We start from the raw sequence: 21,922 nt of genomic DNA on the forward strand, positions 1-21,922 counted from the left end.
AGTGAATGCCTTGACCGGCAGGGGGTGCTTGCTGGGGAGGGGTGGCTCCCAAATGTCATAATCCAAAAATCTGCATTCTCCACTCTGTGGTGAATAAAATAAAGGGATATATTGTTGTAAAACAGACAGAATTACAGTTGACTAAATTTACAAAACAACATTACTGTAATGTCAAAACATGAAGCCTAAACTGTATCTATACAGTGACTCACATAGAAGGTGTTAAGCACACACACAATGCAAACAGTAACACTTTGAAGACTTGTATTTATTATTTTATTTATTTAATATTTATTTAACTAGGCGAGTTAGTTAAGAAAACATTGATATTTACAATTATGGCCTACCAAAAGGCAAAAGGCCTCCTGCGGGGACGGGGGCTGGGATTAAAAATGAAATAAAAATAAAATAAAATATAGGACAAACCACACATCACAACAAGAGACAACACAACACTACATAAAGAGAAACCTAAGAAAACAGTAGCATAGCATGGCAGCATCACATGACAACACAGCATGGTAGCAAGACAACATGACAGCAACAAGGTAGCAACACAACATGGCAGCAGCACAGGGTACAAACATTATTGGGCACAGAACAGCACAAAGGGCAAGAAGATGGAGACAATAATACATCATGCAAAGCAGCCACAACTGTCAGTAAGAGAGACCAAGACAGCGGTGAGAACCACAAATAAATAATGGCCATGAGAATTTAGTGGCCTCTCCAAAGATACAAGGATGGAACTTAGAACAGCAAACAGTGAACTAATATGAAACATAGACAATGACTACTTTGGAATTATATAACAATGAAATGATTAGTTACATAAGCCTACGTAAACTAAATCCAAAGCACAAAAAGCAGACAACTTATAAAATAACAAAATACATATAGTACATTAGCTATAGAAAGTCATGAAAATACTGATCTAAAATACTGATCTAAAAATGGATCCAATCCTTGTAGAAAGCAATCTTCATCGACCGAGTCGAAATACTCGTTGTTCAAATCGCTCCCCTGATCCGAGTCCAACCAGTATTTTATTCAAAGCTACTATGGCACTATACTTATTCATAACTGCCTTTTTTTTAGCTCCCTGTTCAATATTCTTAGTTTTTAGCTTTTTCCCCCCCCCTTGAGAAGCGATCTTTTATGAAAGCAATTAAAGTAAAGCAATGAAATCTGTTTACAATGTAATGTAGCATGTTCGGTGCATCTTGTCTCGAAGCCAGGTAGAAATAGTTCACATTACACGTAAAGGGTTTTAGGCCTTGCTTTGTCCCACCCAGGTCAACTGCATATCCCTGGAAAGCTTATCTCATTGGCTACAAGACTGTCAAGGTGCCATAGTAGCCAATACCCTGTGTAATGGTTGTATACGTCATATTTTGGCAGTCCAATCACTTAAAAGATGCACCCTTGATGTTGTTTTTAAGAATTTTGCTAACTTTTCTCAGCGGATGTACAATCGTTGCAAATTGAATAATGGGTAATGAACATAATTGTACACTTGCAAAGCCAACTAAAAATGAGGGCTATGGGGCTTGTGTTTCAAACTTCCCTTGCTTGGCCAATCATTTGGACCGCCCTCCAAGATGGCGATGGAGATTCCCCCAAGGGCATAAGGCGAGGGTAAGTGGACGAGAGTGTGTCTTTTAAGTGTTTGGATGGCAACCCTGGAATGTAGGTAGCAGTCATCATCATCGGCTCGGCCTGCACTCATACATGTGTATGTCCATATATGGTAGTAAGTCACATCAAAGATTTTAAGGCACAGATCAAAAGCCAAGATATTCAGCATTCCGCAGACACTCTGCTTTTGCAGATATGGCCTACCAGACTGAACTGAATAAATAAAAAAATATTATATGCTCCCCAATATGGGGTTACCCTTAGTTTGAAGTTGTTATCCAGAGACAGGTGTTTTATACAACATCCTTCTGTGTGTTCTCTTTTTGACTTTTCGTCTGCATATTAGCAATCAAACACCAGACTTTTGTCCATCTCTTAGATATCATACTCTAATAACACTGATTTAAAAACTCGGTCCTCCAGAAAGTGGAGAGCAACACTTATGCAGTTCTACTAAATTATATCTTTCAAAAAAGCCGTTTAGAAAGGATTACCTACACAAACTGACCAGCTCAAGTTACAGATGGAATACAAGTTTGTTATTAAGGCACATAAAAGTTCCAGAAGGCATTTCTGCCAAACAAACGCATTTAGATTTTTCAAAAAAGTTCAAACGGCTCATCTGTGAAGTAGAGATGGGCGACATGGCCTTGTTTCCTGAAACGAGTCCCAAATGACTAAAAACCTGTTTTTGCTTTGTCATTGTGAGGTATTGTGTGTAGATTGATAAGGATTTTTTGTTAAAATCCATTTTAGAATAAGGCTGTAACGTAACAAAATGTGGAAAACGTCCAGGCGTCTGAATACTTTCCGAACGCACTGTAGGCTCTAGAAACCTCTAAACCCCACTAGAAATCACACTATAGACAACCACAATAGAGCTTGTCATTTTGGAATTGAACCACAGATTTTGGCTGGGATTTTTTTGCATACACTGTTTTAATATTCAGAATTGATCAACGGGCCAGTTTAATAAAATAAAAACATGTCCAAATCTGTAGGGACACCAGTTGAATAGCCCTGCTCTAAACTATGTAAACACTAAATCTGGCCATAAATTCTAATCTCCAAACCCCAACTCTTAACTAAAATGGAAACTCTAAATCCTAACTCTAAACTCTATCTGTATGATATAGAGCTGTGATTATAATGGTGATATTTATTGGTGCTTATGTCTTTTCAACAATAGATTTGCAGTAGTCACATCTGAGCTTTCTGAACTCTGTCCTCAGCATGATCAAACGTTGCCCTTAGAAGTGGTGTGTGCAGGAATGGCGGGTGTGTGGACAGCCAAGCATATAATTGTGTTTGTGTTTGACAGTGTATATGTGTGTGTGTCCATCAGTTTGAATGTGGAAAACCCTCTTAAACCCTCTAACCCTTTCGTAGTTTCATACTTCACTCTGGTTGTTACTGCCCCAGTGACTGACTGACAGCCAATGTGGAACATCCTAGAAGGATTCAATACATAATGCATGACCAGCACAGTTTCTGCCTTCTGTAGGCTGTGTGTGTGTGTGTGTGTGTGTGTGTGTGTGTGTGTGTGTGTGTGTGTGTGTGTGTGTGTGTGTGTGTGTGTGTGTGTGTGTGTGTGTGTGTGTGTGTGTGTGTGTGTGTGTGTGTGTGTGTGTGTGTGTGTGTGTGTGTGTGTGTATCTCTGGGTGTATTAGCTCAGACTTGGTCATGACTGGAGTCACCTTCAGTGTCTGACCATGTCAGTGACTACCGGTCTGAGATGCCCAGGGCCAGACACAGAGAGAGAATGTGATACACACATCCTTGCCAACTCTGACAACATAATTCTGTGCCATGTGGCGGCTGGGGGATTGGGGATTGGGTCGGGTGGGGAGTAGTTCACAGTGTGAGAGAGAAAGTAAGTAAGCGAGAGAGAGAGTCAGGGAAGGACACTGAGTGAGTATACAAAAAAGTGCCTGTGTGTCTTGTGACGGCCATGAATTTGTCTGAACCATCTCTGCTTATCCTTCCAATAGGGCGCTTCCCCTTTAATTCCCAATTAAATAGCCAGCATCAGATGCGAAAAAGGTAGTTGTGATGCTGGTGCGAATGAAGATGTGTTCAACTGTCAGTTCCGAAGCTTCTTTACTCCGCTTGTTTTGTTGTATTTAAAAGTGTGCTTTGTAGCTTTGTCTCAAGTTTAAGCAGGATCGGATCCACTCATTTCTTCCTTTGGACTACACATCCCATTTGGTCTCCGCTGTTTTGTCATGGCCTTTCTGTGCTGGAGATCTGTTGGCGGATTGGATTGTCTGACTACAACTTTTTTTGCAAACAGTATTTCATTTGTTTGAGTGTGATTTATACCATGTTGATTTGTGGTTGGTTGTATAAGGGCACAAGGCTAGACCCAGGAGGCAGATGGTTAGAGTCTTTGTAGTTTATTTATAATCCAGAAGGAGTAGGCCGGAGAATGGTTGTGGACAGGCTAAAACCAGATTCTGAGTCCAATAGGTAATGCGTGGCAGACAGGCTCAAAGTCAGGGCAGGCAGAAGGGTCAGGCAGGTGGGCACGGAGTCCAGAAAAAAACAGGTAAGGGTCAAAACCGGGAAGACTAGCAAAAGAGAATAGAAAACAGGAGCATCGGAAAACACACTGGTTGACTTGAAAACATACAACACAAACTGGTACAGAGAGACAGGAAACACAGGGATAAATACATTTGGGAAATAAGCGACACCTGGAGGAGGTGGAGACAATCACAAGAACAGCTGAAACAGAACAGAGCGTGATAGTACCCCCCCTCCTCTAGGGACGCCACCTGGTGTCCTACCTTGGCACACACCTGGTTGACCGGGGTGTCGACTGTGAAAATCGGCGATGAGGGCCGGGTCCAGGATGTCTTTAGCAGGATCCCAGCACCTCTCCTCCGGACCATAACCCTCCCAGTCAACCAGGTCCTGGAAACCCTTTCCCCGTTGTCGAACCCGCAGGAGGTGTCTCATCGTATGGGGGGGACGTGGGGCTAGAAACAGAATATAGAGGACTGTGAGACAAGGGCTTAATCCTGGACACATGAACAGTAGGGTGAACACAGAGGGTACGGGGCAACAGCAGATGGATAGCAGTGGGACTAACGACTCTAAAAATGGGGAAAGGACCAATGAAATGAGGGGGAAGTTTACGGGATTCTACCCGGAGAGGTAGGTGCCGAGTGGACAACCATACCCTCTGCCCGACCCGATAGTGAGGAGCCAGAGTCCAGTGGCGGTCTGCTTGTCGACGATACCTGGAGGTTTTCTTGAGAAGAGCCGCCCAAGCTCTTTTCCAGGTATGCCAACAGCGACGGACGAACATCTGAGCTGAAGGTATGTTGACCTTCACTTCTTGCTCTGGGAAGAGCGGAGGCTGATATCCCATGGAGCATTCGAAGGGGGATAGTCCAGTAGCCTAGCAGGGGAGAGTGTTCCTGGCATATTCATCCGAGACCAGTTGCTGACTCCAGGTGGCGGGCTTACTGGCAGCAAGCCACTGGAGTGCAGGCTCCATATCTTGATTAGCTCGCTCCGACTGGCCGTTGGACTGGGGATGAAACCCGGAGAACAGGCTGACTGACGACCCGATAAGGGTACAGAACACCTTCCAGAATCGTGATGAAAACTGAGGATACCAATCTGAGACAATGTTGACCAGGAGTCCATGGATTTGGAAGACGTGCTGCACCATGAGCTGGGCCGTCTCCTTAGAAGAGGAATGAAATGGGTGGCCTTGAAGAACCTGTCAACCACCGTCAGGATGGTGGTGTTGCCATCTGACCGAGGAAGCCCAGTGACAAAATCCAGGGAAATATTGGAACGGGGACGATGAGGAACAGGAGGTGGCTGAAGGAGACAAGACGGAGCTTGTTGTGGAGTCTTGTTTTGGGCACACACCATGCATGCGGCAACGAAGGCCGAGACATCAGGAGCCATGGTGGACCACCAGAAGCACTGTTGGATGAAAGCCAGGGTTTGCTGATCACCAGGATGACAGGTAAGCCTGGAGGAGTGAGCCCATTCCAGGACTTGGGACAGGTAAGCCTGGAGGAGTGAGCCCATTCCAGGACTTGGGACCGGACCGAGTCTGGAACGAACATCCGGTTAGCCGGGCCTCCCCCAGTGTCCGGCTGGGAACGTTGTGCTTTGCGAACCAAAGCCTCAATACCCCAGACATCCGCAGCCGCCAAACATGAGGCAGGGAGAATGGTCTCTGATTCTGAGGGTTTGGCAGCGAAACTGTACAGACGGGAAAGGGCGTCTGGCTTCACATTTTTGGACCCTGGGCGGTAGGAGATGGTTTAATTAAACCTAGTGAATAACAGAGCCCACCGGGCCTGCCTAGAGTTAAAGCACTTGGCTGTGCGGAGATATTCCAAATTCTTGTGGTCGGTCCAAACCAAAAATGGATGTTCCGCCCCTTCCAGCCAATGCCTCCACTCCTCCAGGGCCATCGTTACTGCTCGGAGTTCCTGGTTGCCAACGTCATAGTTCCTCTCCGCCGAGTTGAGACGATGGGATATGAAGGCACAGGGATGAAGCTTTTGGTCCAGGACGGATCGCTGGGAAAGAACGGCCCGTACCCCCATGTCGGAAGTGTCAACCTCCACGCCAAACTGACGGTTTGGATCCGGATGAATGAGGATGGGGCAGTGGTGAATCGTTGCTTCAAATCCACAAAAGCCTTGTTTGCTGCTGGGGACCATGTGAACGGTACCTTGGGAGAGGTGAGTGCAGAGAGGGGAGTCGCCAGGTCACTGGACAGATAGCAATGAAATGCCCCGCAGCACCGCAATACAGACAACTGTTGGAGCTTAGCATAAGTGAACGTCCCCTAGGTTCTGGTATATCCGACTCACACATCGTCAATGATTCTTGAGGGAGCTCGGGTGGCTTCGGATCCTCTTGGAAAAACCATTATTGGGGACTTCCGGGTTCCCTCGGAGGTGAGCGAGCCACTGTGGATGAACAAGTGACCAGACCTCCTCTCACACCTGTGTTTCCCTTAGGCGTCCATCAATTCTAATGGTGAGGGCAATGAGGGAGTTGAGGTCCACCAGTAGTTCCCGTGCAGCTAGCTCATCTTTTACCACCTCAGATAATCTGTGAAGAAACATTTTGGAAAAAAACTCCGGATTCCGGGGACTCTCGATGGCCAACGTGTGAAAATCAACCACGTAGTCTGCCACACTACGGGACTTGACGTAATTCAATAAGTTTACTGGCCGCCTCTCTCCCGGATGCCGGAGAATTGAATACCTTCCTCACTTCTGCCATGAAATCCTCCAGGTGACAACAAATGGTGGATTGTTGCTCCCAAGCTGCCGTAGCCCAGGAGAGCGCCCTTCCCGACATTAGCGTAATAACATCTGCTATCTTAGATCGGTCTGAAGGAAACGAAGATGGCTGTAGCTCATAAATAAGAGAGCACAGAGATAGGTACCAGGCAGGTACCAGGATCCCCAGAATATCACTCCGGAGGAGGTAAGCAGGGTTCTTGGGGTAGGCTGTACAAGCTCACCACTAATAGGGGAAATAATTACTGGGTGGTTGGGGTTTCTTAGAGGTAGCAGGCAGCCTCTGAGCTAACTCCCTGATTTGCTCTATAATCTCCTTAAACCCTTGGTCGTTGCATTCCGCCAAGGAATGGAGCCCTACCAAAAGGTCCTGTAACAGCTCCTCATGTCTCCCGATGGTGGCTCCCTGCTGGGGGACAGCGTAGCGAAGCTGGTCCGAGTCTGCTGGGTCTGCCATGGCACGTTCGTACTATAAGGGCACAAGGCGAGACCCAGATGCAGATGGTTAGAGTCTATGTAGTTTATTTATAATCCAAAAGGAGTAGGCAAGAGAATGTTCGTGGACAGGCAAAAGGTCAAAACCATATTCTGAGTTTCCAATAGGTATAGAGTGGCAGACAGGCTTGAAATCAGGGCAGGCAGAAGGGTCAGGCAGGCGGGTACAGAGTCCAGTAAAAACAGGCAAGGGTCAAAACCGGGAAGACAAGAAAAAGAGAATAGAAAACAGGAGCATCGGAAAACACGCTGGTTGACTTGAAAACATTCAAGACAGACTGGCACAGAGAGACAGGAAACACAGGGATAAATACACTGGGGAAATAAGCAACATCTGGAGGAGGTGGAGACAATCACAAGAACAGGTGAAACAGATCAGGGCGTGACAAGTTGTAGTTGAAAACTACTGAGATTTGATACTCTTTAGGGCTGTGTGGTAAAATAGTTTGATATTTTGATTGTATGATAGAGACTGGGTTTACCCTACACTTTTATTAACGGACAAACAATGCGTGACTAAGGTCACTTGAGTTCACTGAACTCCTTTACCGGGCTGGAATCTTTTCGGCCTGAAGTACAGGACTTTTCTTGAGGAACCAGAGCTTATTGTTTGTTATATTATTATGTGTGAGTATTTATGTTGGTATTACAACCCATGCAACAGAACAGTTGTTTTGAAGTTATTTCCAATGTTTTAAGGATTTATGAAAAGTGTATGTCCATACTGACTTTTGCATGAGTCCTTCGTATCGGTGTAGACTTCACGGACCAGACGGGACTCATTCCCTCACACACAAACAGGAGAAAGCAATATTTTCTCTGGTAGGCACAACCTACCTGGCACCCCCACAAACAATAACCTCAAGTCAAAACCATTACAGTCTGTGCCTGCCAATGTATGTGCGTAGAGTACTCTTTGTCTGTCGGATTTGCAAGCCCAATAGTGTGAATTGTAGTCAAACCATTAAAGTCAGGTTGAGTGTGAATTCCATATACCCAGGAGGATATACTGTGTGTGCATGTGCAGGATAATGCTAATGTGACTGTCACAGATATCTGTCTGAGGTGCTACATCTTCCAGCTGTGAAACTGTGCATTATATTATTAGGTGTTGAAATCTGGAGCTATTTAACAATTTACCTGTGAAATTGCAGCTAAGCTGTCCCTGACCTTCCTTACTAAGGTGTGGTAATGATCTCTACCTCTGTGTGTGTGTGTGTGTGTGTGTGTGTGTGTGTGTGTGTGTGTGTGTGTGTGTGTGTGTGTGTGTGTGTGTGTGTGTGTGTGTGTGTGTGTGTGTGTGTGTGTGTGTGTGTGTGTGTGTGTGTGTGTGTGTGTGTGTGTTTGATGGGATGACTAGGTTATGATTCCAGTCATGCTGCCAGTGGCTGTCATCTCACGCTGCAATATCAGCCGTCTCCATCTTCAAGCCTCTTTATCTTTGAATCAACAGCTAGGGATCTGTGTGTGTGTGTGTGTGTGTGTGTGTGTGTGTGTGTGTGTGTGTGTGTGTGTGTGTGTGTGTGTGTGTGTGTGTGTGTGTGTGTGTGTGTGTGTGTGTGTGTGTGTGTGTGTGTGTGTGTGTGTGTGTGTGTGTGTGTGTGTGTGTGTATGCTATTCACAGAGGTGTATGATGTAGAAGCCATCCAGAGCTCCCAATCACCACAGTTCATCCCAGAGATGGATTTAGGGACCAGATCAGTGTTATGTTTGATGTTCTCAGGGGTCCTGGCAGGGACAGCTAACACCCTCTGCTTTCTCATCAAACACCTGCTAAAGAGATGGTTATCGCCAAGAAGACGGGACATTTCAGAGCTGTGTGTGTGTGTGTGTGTGTGTGTGTGTGTGTGTGTGTGTGTGTGTGTGTGTGTGTGTGTGTGTGTGTGACGCTCCAAGGCCAGAGCAGACAGGATATTAGTTGTCACCACAGAGGGTAGGGCAGGACTGTTGGGATCTTAGCTGATAAAAAATGACTTCAATAATTAAAGGTTTTGTCTTCTGGTGTCCCTGTCAGTCATCCCCTTCCCACCTCCTTTTTCATCCTCTCCTCCTCCCTCTCTCCTTCCCCCTGCACAGAGCGGTGTCCCAAACAGCCCACCTGGGGTGTTAAGTGCCATTATGAGAGTGTCCTGTGTGTGTGTGTGTGGTCCTTGTGGGAGTGTGTGTCCTGTTGGCAGATGTCTGGGCTGAGCTAAAAGCTCCATGGCCTCAGGCAGTCCTTCCCTCCTTTATGGAGCATGACAATTTTAGAGGGAGGGATGGAGGGATGGAGGGCTGAAGGGAGGAGAAGGTAGACAAGGAGAGTACTGAACGATGGTGGGATAGATGGAGAAAGAGGTGTTGTGGTGTCTGTCTGTGGGATGTGGTTTGGGAGGCAGCATTATGACACATATGAATATGAATGTCAATTGCCAAAAGTACCATCAACCACACTCAAATCAAATGTTATAGGTCTCGTGCACATGGTTAGCAGATGTTAATGCGAGTGTAGCGGAATACTTGTGCTTCTAGTTCCGAACAATGCAGTAATATCTAACAGTAATTAACAAATTCACAACAACTATCTTATACACACAAATGTAAAGGGATGAATAAGAATATGTCATTTACATATAAATATATGGATGAGCGATGGCGTGCGGCATAGGCAAGATGGTGTAGAATACAGTATATACATATGAGATGAGTAATGTAGGATATTTAAACATTATTAAAGTGCCATTATTTAAAGTGACTAGTAATACATTTTCAGTCCCTTTATTGATGTGGCCAGAAATTTGAGTCTATGTGTTGGCAGCAGCCTCTCTATGTTAGTGATGGCTGTTTAACAGTCTGATGGCCTTGAGATGGGAGCTGTTTTTCAGCCTCTCGGTCCCAGCTTTGATGCACCTGTACTGACCTCGCCTTCTGGATGATAGCGGGGTGAACATGCAGTGGATCAGGTGGTTGTTGCCCTTGATGATCTTTTTGGCCTTCCTGTGACATCGGGTGTTGAAGGTGTCCTGGAGGGCAGGTATTTTGCCCCCGGTGATGTGTTGTGGAGACCGCACTACACTCTGGAGAGCCTTGCGGTTGAGGGCGGTGCAATTGCCGAACCAGGCGCTGATACAGCCTGACAGGATGCTCTCGATTGTGCATCTGTAAAAGTTGATTGGTTTTAGATGACAAGACAAATTTCTTCAGCCTCCTGAGGTTGAAGAGGTGCTGTTGCACCTTTGGAGGGTACTATGGTGTTATTAAATGCTGAGCTGTCAATGAACAGCATTCTTACATAGGTATTCCTCATTTCCAGATAGGATAGGGGCAGTTTGCAGTGTGATGGTGATTGCATCGTCAGTGGACCTATTGGGGTGGTAAGCAAATTGCAGTGGGTCTAGGGTATCAGGTAGGGTGGAGGTGATATGATCCTTGACTAGTCTCTCGAAGCACTTCACGATGACAGAAGTGAGTGCAATGGGGCGATAGGGATTTAGTTCAGTTACCTTAGCTTTCTTGGGAACAGGAACAATGGTGGCCACCTTGAAGCATGTGGGGACAACATACTGGGATAGGGATTGGTTGAATATGTCCATAAACACACCAGCCAGCTCGTCTGCGCATGCTCTGAGGACACGGCTAGGGATGCCATCTGGACCGGCAGCCTTGCGAGGGTTAACACGTTTAAATGTTTTATTCACGTTGGCCACAGAGGAGAGCCAACAGGCTTTGGTAGTGGACTGTGTCAGTGGCACTGTATTGTCCTCAAAGTAAGCAAAGAAGTTGTTTAATTTGTCTGGGAGCAAGACATCAATGTCCGCGACGGGGCTGGTTTGCTTTTGGTAATCCGTGATTGACTCTGGACCCTGACACATACGTCTCATGTTTGAGCTGTTGAATTGCGGCTCTACATTGTCTCCATACGGACGCTTTGCTTGTTTGAGTGCCTTGCGGAGGGAATAGCTGCACTGTTTGTATTCGGTCATGTTTCTGGTCGCCTTGCCATGATTAAAGCGGTGGGTCGCTCTTTCAGTTTTGTGCGAATGCTGCCATCAATCCACGGTTTCTGGTTAGGGAAAGTTTTAATAGTCACAGAGGGTACGACATCTCCGATGCACTTATAAACCCGCTCACCAAGTCAGCGTATACAGTTGAAGTTGTAAGTTTACATACACCTTAGCCAAATACATTTAAACTCAGTTTTTCACAATTCCTGACATTTAATCCTAGAAACAATTCCGTTTTAGGTCAGTTAGGATCACCACTTTATTTTTCAAATCTGAAATGTCAGAATAATAGTAGAGAATGATTCATTTCTGCTTTTATTTCTTTCATCACATTCCCAGTGGGTCAGAAGTTTACATACACTCAATTACTACTTGGTAGCATTGCCTTTAAATTGTTTAACTTGGGTCAAACGTTTCGGGTAGCCTTCCACAAGCTTCCCATGATAAGTTGGGTGAATTTTGGCCCATTCCTCCTGGCAGAGCTGGTGTAACTGAGTTTGGTTTGTAGGCCTCCTTGCTCGCACACACTTTTCAGTTCTGCCCACAATGTTCTATAGATTGAGGTCAGGGCTTTGTTATGGCCACTCCAATACCTTGTCTTTGTTGTCCTTAAGCCATTTTGCCACAACTTTGGAAGTATGCTTGGGGTCATTGTCCATTTGGATGACCCATTTGCGACCAAGCTTTAACTTCCTGACTGATGTTTTGAGATGTTGCTTCAATATATCCACATAATTTTCCTACCTCATGATGCCATCTATTTTGTGAAGTGCACCTGTCCCTCCTGCAGCAAAGCACCCCCACAACATGATGCTGCCACCCTCGTGCTACACGGTTGGGATGGTGTCCTTCAGCTTGCAAGCCTCCCCCTTTTTCCTCCAAACATAACAATCGTCATTATGGCCGAACAGTTCTATTTTTGTTTCATCAGACCAGAGGACATTTCTCCAAAAAGTATGATCTTTGTCCCCATGTGCAGTTGCAAACCGTAGTCTGGCTTTTTTATGGCGGTTTTGAAAGTGGTTTCTTCCTTGCTGAGAGGCCTTTCAGGTTATGTCAATATAGGACTTGTTTTACTGTGGATATAGATAGTTTTGTACCTGTTTCCTCCAGCCTCTTCACAAGGTCCTTTGCTGTTGTTCTGGGATTGATTGCACTTTTTGCTCCAAAGTACATTCATCTCTTGGAGACAGAATGCATCTCCTTCCTGAGCGGTAAGAGGGCTGCGTGATCTCAGGGTGTTTATACATACATACTATTGTTTTTATAGATGAACGTGGTACATTGAGGCGTTTGGAAATTGCTCCCAAGGATGAACCAGACTTGTGGAGGTCAACTATTTTTTTTCTGAGGTCTTGGCTGATTTCTTTTGATTTTACCATTATGTCAAGCAAAGAGGCACTGAGTTTGAAGGTAGGCCTTGAAATACATCCACAGGTACACCTACATTTGACTAAATTGATGTCAAGTAGCCTATCAGAAGCTTTTAAAGCCATGACATAATTTTCTGGAATTTTCCAAGCTGTACAGTCAACTTAGTGTATGTAAACTTCTGACCCACTGGAATTGTGATACAATGAATTATAAGTAAAATAATCTGTACGTAAGCAATTGTTAGAAAAATGACTTGTGTCATGCATTAAGTAGATGTCCTAACCGACTTGCCAAAACTATAGTTTGTCAACAAGATATTGGTGGAGTTCTTGAAAAACAAGTTTTAATGACTCCAACTTAAGTGTATGTGAACTTCCAACTTCAACTGTACATCAATGTTGTTGTCTGAGGCTATCCGGGAACATATCCCAGTCCACGTGATTGAAGCAATCTTGAAGTGTGGTCAGACCAGCATTGTATTGACCTAAGCACGGGCGTTTCCTGTTTTAGTTTCTGTCTGTAGGCTGGGAGCAAAAAAATGGAGTCATGGTCAGACTTGCCGAAGGCAGGGCGGGAGTTGGCTTTGTATGCATCGCGGAAGTTCGAATAGCAATGACCCAGAATGCTACCAGCTTGTGTTGCACATTCGATATGCTGATAGAATTTTGGAAATATTGTTCTTAGGTTATTTTTGTTAAAATCCCCAGCTACAATAAACGCATCCTCGGGATGTATTGTTTCCAGCTTACATATAGTCCAGTGAAGTTCTTTCAGGGCCGGGGGTGTACACGACTGTGATTATAGTCAAAGAGAATTCTCTTGGAAGATAATGCAGTGGGCATTTGATTGTAAGGAATTCTTGGTCAGGTGATCAAAAGGACTTGAGTTCCTGTCTGTTGTTGTGAATACACCATGAGTCGTTAATGATAAGGCATACACCCCCGCCTTTCTTCTTACCAGAGAGATGTTTGTTTCTGTCGGCGCGATGCTTGAAGAAACCGGGTGGCTGTACCGACTCTGACAACATATCAAGTGAGCCATGTTTCCGTGAAACAGAGAATGTTACAATCTCTGATGTCTCTCTGGAAGGCAACTCGGTGCCCTAATTCCGTCCACCTTGTTATCTAGAGATTGGACATTGGCAAGTAATATGCTCGGAAGCGGTGGATCCTGTGCTCGCCTTCTGAGTCTGACCAGTAGGCTGCTCCGTCTGCCTCTCCTGCGGCGACCGCATTGTTTTGGGTCGGCCTCTGGGATTAGATCCCATGTCCAGGGTGGAGGTCCGAGCAAAGGATACGCTTTGGGAAAGACGTATTCCTGGGCGTAATGATGGTAAGTTGACATCACTTTAATATCCAATAGTTCTTCACCGGCTGTATGTAATAACACATGAGATTGTCTGGGCTAACAATGTAAGAAATAATACATAAATTAACAAAGAACTGCATAGATTTCTTAGAACCTGAAACGAGGAGACCATCTCTGCTAGCGCCATTGCTCAGTCTGTGTTGACTCAGTGTATATGGATGGAGGGGAGGAACACATAGGAGAATATTGTGAAAAGGAGGGGAGAGACGAGAGGGAGTGAGCTGCAGAGATTTCTCCAGCAATCAGACCAACACTCCACTCCACACAAGTGAAGTCGGTGTTAACTCAAGCACTCAACTACAGCATACCACCCCCCTCACACACACACACACACACACTAGCCTTGCACACTGCAAAGATGGAATACATCACCAGCCGTCCTATACAGTACCAGCCGCCCTTTACTGTGATCCGGACCCAGTCATCCATATTATGTGAAGAATGTGCAGATGATGGTGGATAACTGAGGGGCCTCTGGGAAAACACCCACACTGACAGAGGAGCATCCTTAAAAGGCTTAGCTCGGTCTCCAGCCTTCCATACTGTGTGGAGAGCGTGTGTGTGGCGTTTTGTTGTTCGCGAAGGGGCTGCTAAGAGCGCTGCAGTATAGCCGGCTGGACTCAAACTGAGGAAACAAGCATCTGAGTGAGAGAGTGGTACACATTGAGTCTGCAATCAGCCATCAGAGACACTCAGACAAATGATTTTATTTTGCTACAGCGAAAACAGTGTCTTATAAGTCCATGTATTCTGTGCATCCTTGCATGACACTAATAATAAAATCAATCGCAAATGGTTCTAATTTCAGAACCTGTGTGTGTGTGTGTGTGTGTGTGTGTGTGTGTGTGTGTGTGTGTGTGTGTGTGTGTGTGTGTGTGTGTGTGTGTGTGTGTGTGTGTGTGTGTGTGTGTGTGTGTGTGTGTATGTGTGTGTGTACCCTCTCTTTCCTGCTCACTCTAAACTGTAGAATCACCAATCTGGGCCCTCTCCTCTCCAGAGACACCATCAGTTTTTAACCACTCCTCATAAACAGCCCATCTGTGGTCCTTGGTTAAGTTGCTTGGACCAGCCGGCCCCCAGAAACAGCCCAAAATAATTCAGCCGAGATCAAAACAGACAACAATGATCTAAGGTCAGTTTTGTGATTTCCCCCTTGTGGTCATAGGATTAGGAGAGGGTAAAGCAGGTCCTAGATCAGTGCTCAAGGGAGGAACGCTTCCTGTCTAGACTGGAACAGTGCTGGTTCCATTACTGTTATCTGTCAGAATGTGTCAGAGTTCTGAGTTCCAATTACAGGAGCAGAGAGATGAGGAGGCGAGGAAGAGCGAGGAAGAGAGGAAGAGGTGTGCACTGATGGGTGACTCACCCTGAGGATCGTCAATGGGACACAATATTCCCCAGCGCTACACACAGAAATGGAAGGGTCTGCACTGACTGCCCATATTGGACAGATTTGACCCCGATACGACAATTCATATGGACAAATTTACAGGAAACTCTCGTTCCCTGAGGGTTGAGACGTGTTTTGTTCAGTCGTGGTTCCATTGATTGCTAAATGCACATCACCTGGTTGTTGGTAATTGGTTTGGCTGGCAATGAGATGCCGTATGGAAATCATCAGGCGCAACAAATTGACGGCGTTGATCTTTAAAGTGACGCACCTGCATCTGCAGGAGTCATGAAGGAGTCATGCTCCATTGCAAAGCGACCAGATACTTTTCCTGGTTGTCACTACTACCTAATTGTCTTGTCATGTCATCATTTCAGTGTATCCAAGCCCTATTAAAGCATGTCATATGAATGTTTCTATCTACTTTGAGCTGACTGTTGAACCAGACCCAGTTGTTTGGCTGAGGTGCCATGAAGACGTGAGAGCAATGTGATATGCTCTCATCTCCTCCTTCCACAGTCATTAAGCTGTGAGCTGATTTGATGAGATATATCTCTCTGTCTTTGCCTGGCTCGCTTTTTGTCTGTTTTTCTCTCCTCTCTCTGCTCTTTTTTATTGCTATCTTTCTCTTTCGCTCTTCCCTATCCCCCCTCTCATATCTCTATCTCACCCCCCTCTCTCTGTGTTTAATAACAGTAGTATCCAGTGAAGTGTCAGAAGGTGACAGTTTGGGGAGAGTGGGAGAGCACAGAGGGAGAGCACAGAGGGAGAACACAGGCTGACAGAGTAGATTATGTTAGCGGGGTCTGTCCAGGGAATTCTGCCATGGAGTAACTTGTTCCTGGTCTGTAAATTAGCCTACTAGGCTGTGAGCTGTCTGGAGAAGTTCCGACAGATGTACTAGATCTAATTCTACCTTCTGTGCCAGCTTCCAAGTTAAAGAGCCGGAACCTTCCTGGCTTATTGATGTTTCTCTCTAAAGACTTTGGACCTATTGGATTTGAAGAGAATAAAACACTTAACGAATGAAAACCCTCTCGTTGCTTTCCACGATCGTGTTAGGCTATTGTGTTTTTAAGTTATTTTTCTGTCATGTAATGCTGATTTTTAAGTTAGGTTGGTGTCTTGCCAGCATTTCCAGCTGAGAGAGAGAAAACGAGACAGGAAAGGAGAGGAGGGTGAGAGAAAGAGGGAGGGAGAATAAGAAGGTCAGAGAAGACATTGTCAAGGAGATGTTCTGTTTGCACCTTGTGAAAGAGTTATAAATTGAACGTAAGAGCACTACAATTTATTTAAGAGCAATACATTTTATGTAATCTCAACAAAAATCTATCTTAAATCACTGCGAATGCTCTTTCCTCGCCCATTCTTCCCCCAAGCTGCTTTTTCACATTGCCCGAGAGAGATAATTGCAATGCTGTGTACCAAGAATGACCAGTACTATCTGTTTGTCTATCTACCTTAGGCTATAGTGTTTATTCTGTAATGTAACCTGAAGTAGAGCGCGGGAAGACAGTCTCCTGGGTGTGTGAAAGGCAGCGGGAGATATAGCTATTGAAGAGAGAAGGCCACTGGAGCATACTTAGTAGGGGTGCTTGTCCAAATGGCACCCTACTGCTTATATATCGCACTACTTTTGACCGAGGCCCATAAGGCTCTGGTAAAAAGTAATGCACTATGTATGGAATAGTGTGCCATTTGGACAAACCCCCGCTGTAGTGATACACATTGCTTCAGTCCACAGACATTAGAGACCCTGTACTGTGAGAATGTTTAGAAAAAGTGAATGTGACTGCTTATAGATCATGTGTTAGCAATAGAGAGCTAGCCTTGTAGTAATAAATAAATAATAAATAATACATCTGTCATTCTTTTTGTTCTCCACAGGCACTGATAAGCCTTTTCTCCTTCCTTCTGGTGTGGTTCTGATCCGGTTCAGTTCTGATCTGAGCGTGAGAATGGTGCGTTGGAGCGTGAGAATGATTCTGTTGAGCCTCATCCCATTAGCTCTGAGCTACGCTGTCGGTAAGTTCTCTCTCTCTCTCTTTGTGTTGTATATTCTGTTTACTTCTCCCTCCTCTCCATTCATCTCCTCCTGTCTTCTCTATTTCCCTCTCCTCCCCTTTCTCTTTTATTCTCCTTACCCTATGTTCCAATGTCAGTTCCGTTCCTCCTCGCATCACCACTTACTGTCAGATCTCCGCTCACGTCCACTCCATTAGTTCGAATCTTTCAATACTACCAAGGAATGTGGCTACTGTCAGTCCTGGATGGTGAATTGGATAAAATGACATTTCCATAAGAGTGCTGTTCACTTCCTGAATTGACTAGTAAATTAGGATGGACTTCAGCTCCGGGCTACTTCACCATCAATATGAACACATCCACTATCTCAGTCATTGTTATTAAAATCTCCCTCTCCCACCCACATGCAACCTCTTTCAGTTATTGTGCTCCCCTAGCCCCCACAGCCTCTCACTCCAGACACGTACACACACTCAACATGACCATGCATCTTGTCAGACTGATGGTTTGGTGTGCGATGGGTGGGTTTGGGGGTTGAGTGTGTGTCTGGAGAACCAAAAGTAAGGGTTCTGCACCTCTGGGGGGCTTCAGGCCAGATTAAAATGTAATGTTGTTATTTTAGACCAGCGGGCACAAGGGATTCGATTTTTTTGTTTTTTTTATTTACTTGACGACAGAGTTGAAATAATTCAGCGATCTCATGAATGATAGATGAAGATGGTGTAGCGTTCCTTTGTTGAAATGAACAAGATTTTCCACTGTTGCCAAATGTGCAGTTACTCATAGTCAATCCCTGTGGACAGCACAGAGTCCATGAAATTGTAATTATTAGCCTCATCAATGCTCTGTTGGACTGTTGATGAAGTGAATCACACATGCACACACGAACACACACACACACACACACACAATCTGCATAAACAAAACTTAGTATAGTATTAATCAATACTCAACATGAAGGAGGAGTCACACATACATAAACTCAGTAAAAAAAAAATTACGTCCCTTTTTCAGGACCCTGCCTTTAAAGATAATTCGTAAAAATCCAAATAACTTCACAGATCTTCGTTGTAATGGGTGTTTCCCATGCTTGTTCAATAAACCATAAACAATTAATGAACATGCACCCGTGGAACGGTCGTTAAGACACTAACAGCTTACAGACGGTAGGCAATTAAAGTCACAGTTATAAAAACTTAGGACACTAAAGAGGCCTTTCTCTACTGACTCTGGAAAAACACCAAAATAAAGATGCCCAGGGTCCCTGCTCATTTACGTGAGCGTTACTTAGGCATGCTGCAAGGAGGCATGAGGACTGCAGATGTGGCCAGGCAATAAATGGCAATGTCCGTATGCCTAAGACAGCGCTACAGGGAGACCAGATAGACAGCTGATCGTCCTCGCAGTGGCAGACCACGTGTAACAACACCTACACGGGATCGGTACAACGGAACATCACACCTGCGGGACAGATACAGGATCACCACAACAACTGCCCGAGTTACACCAGGAACGCACAATCCCTCCATTAGTGCTCAGACTGTCCGTAATTGGCTGAGTGAGGCTGGACTGAGGGCTTGTACGCCTTTTGTAAAGCAGGTCCTCACCAGACATTACCGGCAACAACGTCGCCTATGGGCACAAACCCACCGTCGCTGGACCAGACAGGACTGGCAAAAAGTGATCTTCACCAACGAGCCTCAGTTTTGTCTCACCAGGGGTGATAGTCAGATTTACTTTTATCGTCGAAAGGAATGAGCGTTACACTGAGGCCTGTACTCTGGAGCGGGATCGATTTGGAGGCGGACGGTCCGTCATGGTCTGGGGTGGTGTGTCACAGCATCATTGGACTGAGCTTGTTGTCATTGCAGGCAATCTTAATGCTGTGCGTTACAGGGAAGTCTTCCTCCTCCCTCATGTGGTACCCTTCCTGCAGCCTCATCCTGACATGACCCTCCAGCATGACAATGCCACCAGCCATACTGCTCGTTCTGTGCGTGATTTCCTGCAAGGCAGGAATGTCAGTGTTCTGCCATGGCCAGCGAAGAGCCCGGATCTCAATCCCATTGAGCACGTCTGGGACCTGTTTGATTGGAGGGTGAGGGCTAGGGCCATTCCCCCCAGAAATGTTAGAGAACTTGCAGGTGCCTTGGTGGAAGAGTGTGGTAACACCTGACAGCAAGAACTTGCAAATCTGGTGCAGTCCATGAGGAGGAGATGCACTGCAGTACTTAATGCAGCCACACCAGATACTTACTGACTGTTACTGTGTTCAGGGACACATTATTCCATGTCTGTTAGTCACATGTCTGTGGAACTTGTTCAGTTTATGTCTCAGTTGTTGAATCTTTTTATGTTCATACAAATTTATACAAATGTTACGTTTGCTGAAAATAAATGCAGTTGACAGAGAGAGGACGTTTTTCTTTTTTTGCTGAGTATACATACATACTCTGGCAAAAGATGCAAGGCCACAGAAACCCAGAAACAGACACACACGCTCATACATCCCAATGGACACACTTTGACACACAGTATGTGTTAACTTTCTACGCTCAGTAAACAAAAAGTGAATAACATACACAGACAATCATATACAAGGCCACACTCATAAATACATACCATCAGGCCTTTATGGTAGAGTGGCAAGACGGAAACCACTCCTCAGTACAAGGCAGATGACAGCCAGCTTGGAGTTTGCCAAAAAGGCACTTAAAGGACTCTCTGACCATGAGAAACAAGATTCTCTGGTCTGATGAAACCAAGATTGAACTCTTTGGCCTGAATGCCAAGTGTCACATCTGAAGGAAACCTGGCATCATCCCTATGGTGAAGCATGGTGGTGGCAGCATCATGCTGTGGAAATGTTTTTCAGCGGCAGGGACTGGGAGTCTCGTCAAGATCGAGGGGAAAGATGAACGGAGCAAAGTACAGAGAGGTCTTTGACGAAAACCTCCTCAGGACCACAGACTGGGGTGAAGGTTCACCATCCAACAGGACAATGACCGTAAGCACACAGCCAAGACAACTCAGGAATGGCTTTGTGACAAGTCTCTGAATATCCTTGATTGGCCCAGCCAGAGCCTGGACTTGAACCCGATCGAACATCTCTGGAGAGACCTGAAAATCGTTGTGCAGCAACTCTCCCCATCCAACCTGACAGAGCTTGAGAGGATCTGCAGAGAAGAATAGGAGAAACTCCCCAAATGCAGGTGTGCCAAGCTCATAGCGTCATACTCAAAAGTACTTGAGGCTGTAATCGCTTCCAAAGGTGCTTCAAGAAAGTACTTATTAAAGGGTCTGAATGCTTATGCATATGTGATATTTCAGTGTTCATTTTAATACATTTGCAAACATTTTAAAAAAACCTTTTTTTGCTTTGTCATTATGGGATATTGTGTGTAGATTGAGGGAAATAATACAATTTAATGCATTTGATGCATTTGCAAGGCTGTAACATAAAAAAATGTGGAAAAGGTCAAAGGTTCTGAATACTTTCCGATGAACTGTATGTTATCTTGAACATCAGTGTCTTTTTAAATAATATGCACGGGTGTGATAGTTGTATGACTTAATCACAATTCAAAAAATGGTCATTAAAATAGCTTATTTAGCTAGCTAACAAAGTCATAGCCTGTATCATGCATGCAAGCTTACCTGTCATATTTCCAATAATGGAGCAGCTGATCAGGCAACTTGTGAGAGGATCTACACCATAGAATAATGATTCTTTCAGGTGAAATGTTGGGATATTGGGGTCCTGAGAATGTAGGAAAACCAGTACACATACTACCCCACACACACACACACACACACACACACACACACACAGACACACCCAGGGACACAACAAGAACATTGAATGTATCTGACGATCAAGAACTGTCGGTCTGTTTGGTTGGGAAGTCCATAGTTAGCCTACCTCAGGTTATTCTGTTTTGTTGCTGTGAAAGAATGGGCCTATTTGTTCAATCAAATCAATCAATCAACTGTATTTTATAAAGCCAGCAGATGTCAAAGTGCTTAAAAACATAGCCAGCCTAAAACTCCAAAGAGCAAGCAATGCAGATGTAGAAGCACAGTGGCTAGGAAAAACTGGGAAAGTCTAGAAGGCTAGGAAAAGTCTAAATGATTTGATATTTAGATATTGAGAGCTACTCATTGCCTTCTCTCATTGCCACACCTCAAAATTAACACGAACAGTGGTTTGTATGGCAGGTTTCTAACATGCAGCACTGTTAGCTGGTAGGTTTGGATTTTTCCAGGGTATGAAATTATTTGGAAATGTATCTTCTGTATGGTTGGGGGATTGCCGTCCCCCTCCACACACACATGCACGCGCACATGCACACACACACACA

General features: G+C 45.0%; 1 protein-coding gene across 1 annotated transcript in view; it reads left to right on the top strand.

Annotated features, from left to right (window-relative positions):
• The window catches only part of LOC135539741 (contactin-2-like), an 86,881-nt gene that overhangs the window by 43,999 nt on the left and 20,960 nt on the right, over positions 1–21,922 (top strand). Inside the window, exon 2 of the mRNA XM_064965827.1 lies at positions 17,424–17,561. Coding sequence (XP_064821899.1) covers positions 17,495–17,561 — 67 coding nt within the window. The 5' untranslated portion in view covers positions 17,424–17,494. The remainder of the gene's footprint in view (positions 1–17,423; positions 17,562–21,922) is intronic.

This window comes from Oncorhynchus masou, chromosome 5 (genome assembly GCF_036934945.1).
Source record: "Oncorhynchus masou masou isolate Uvic2021 chromosome 5, UVic_Omas_1.1, whole genome shotgun sequence".
NCBI lineage: Eukaryota > Metazoa > Chordata > Actinopteri > Salmoniformes > Salmonidae > Oncorhynchus > Oncorhynchus masou.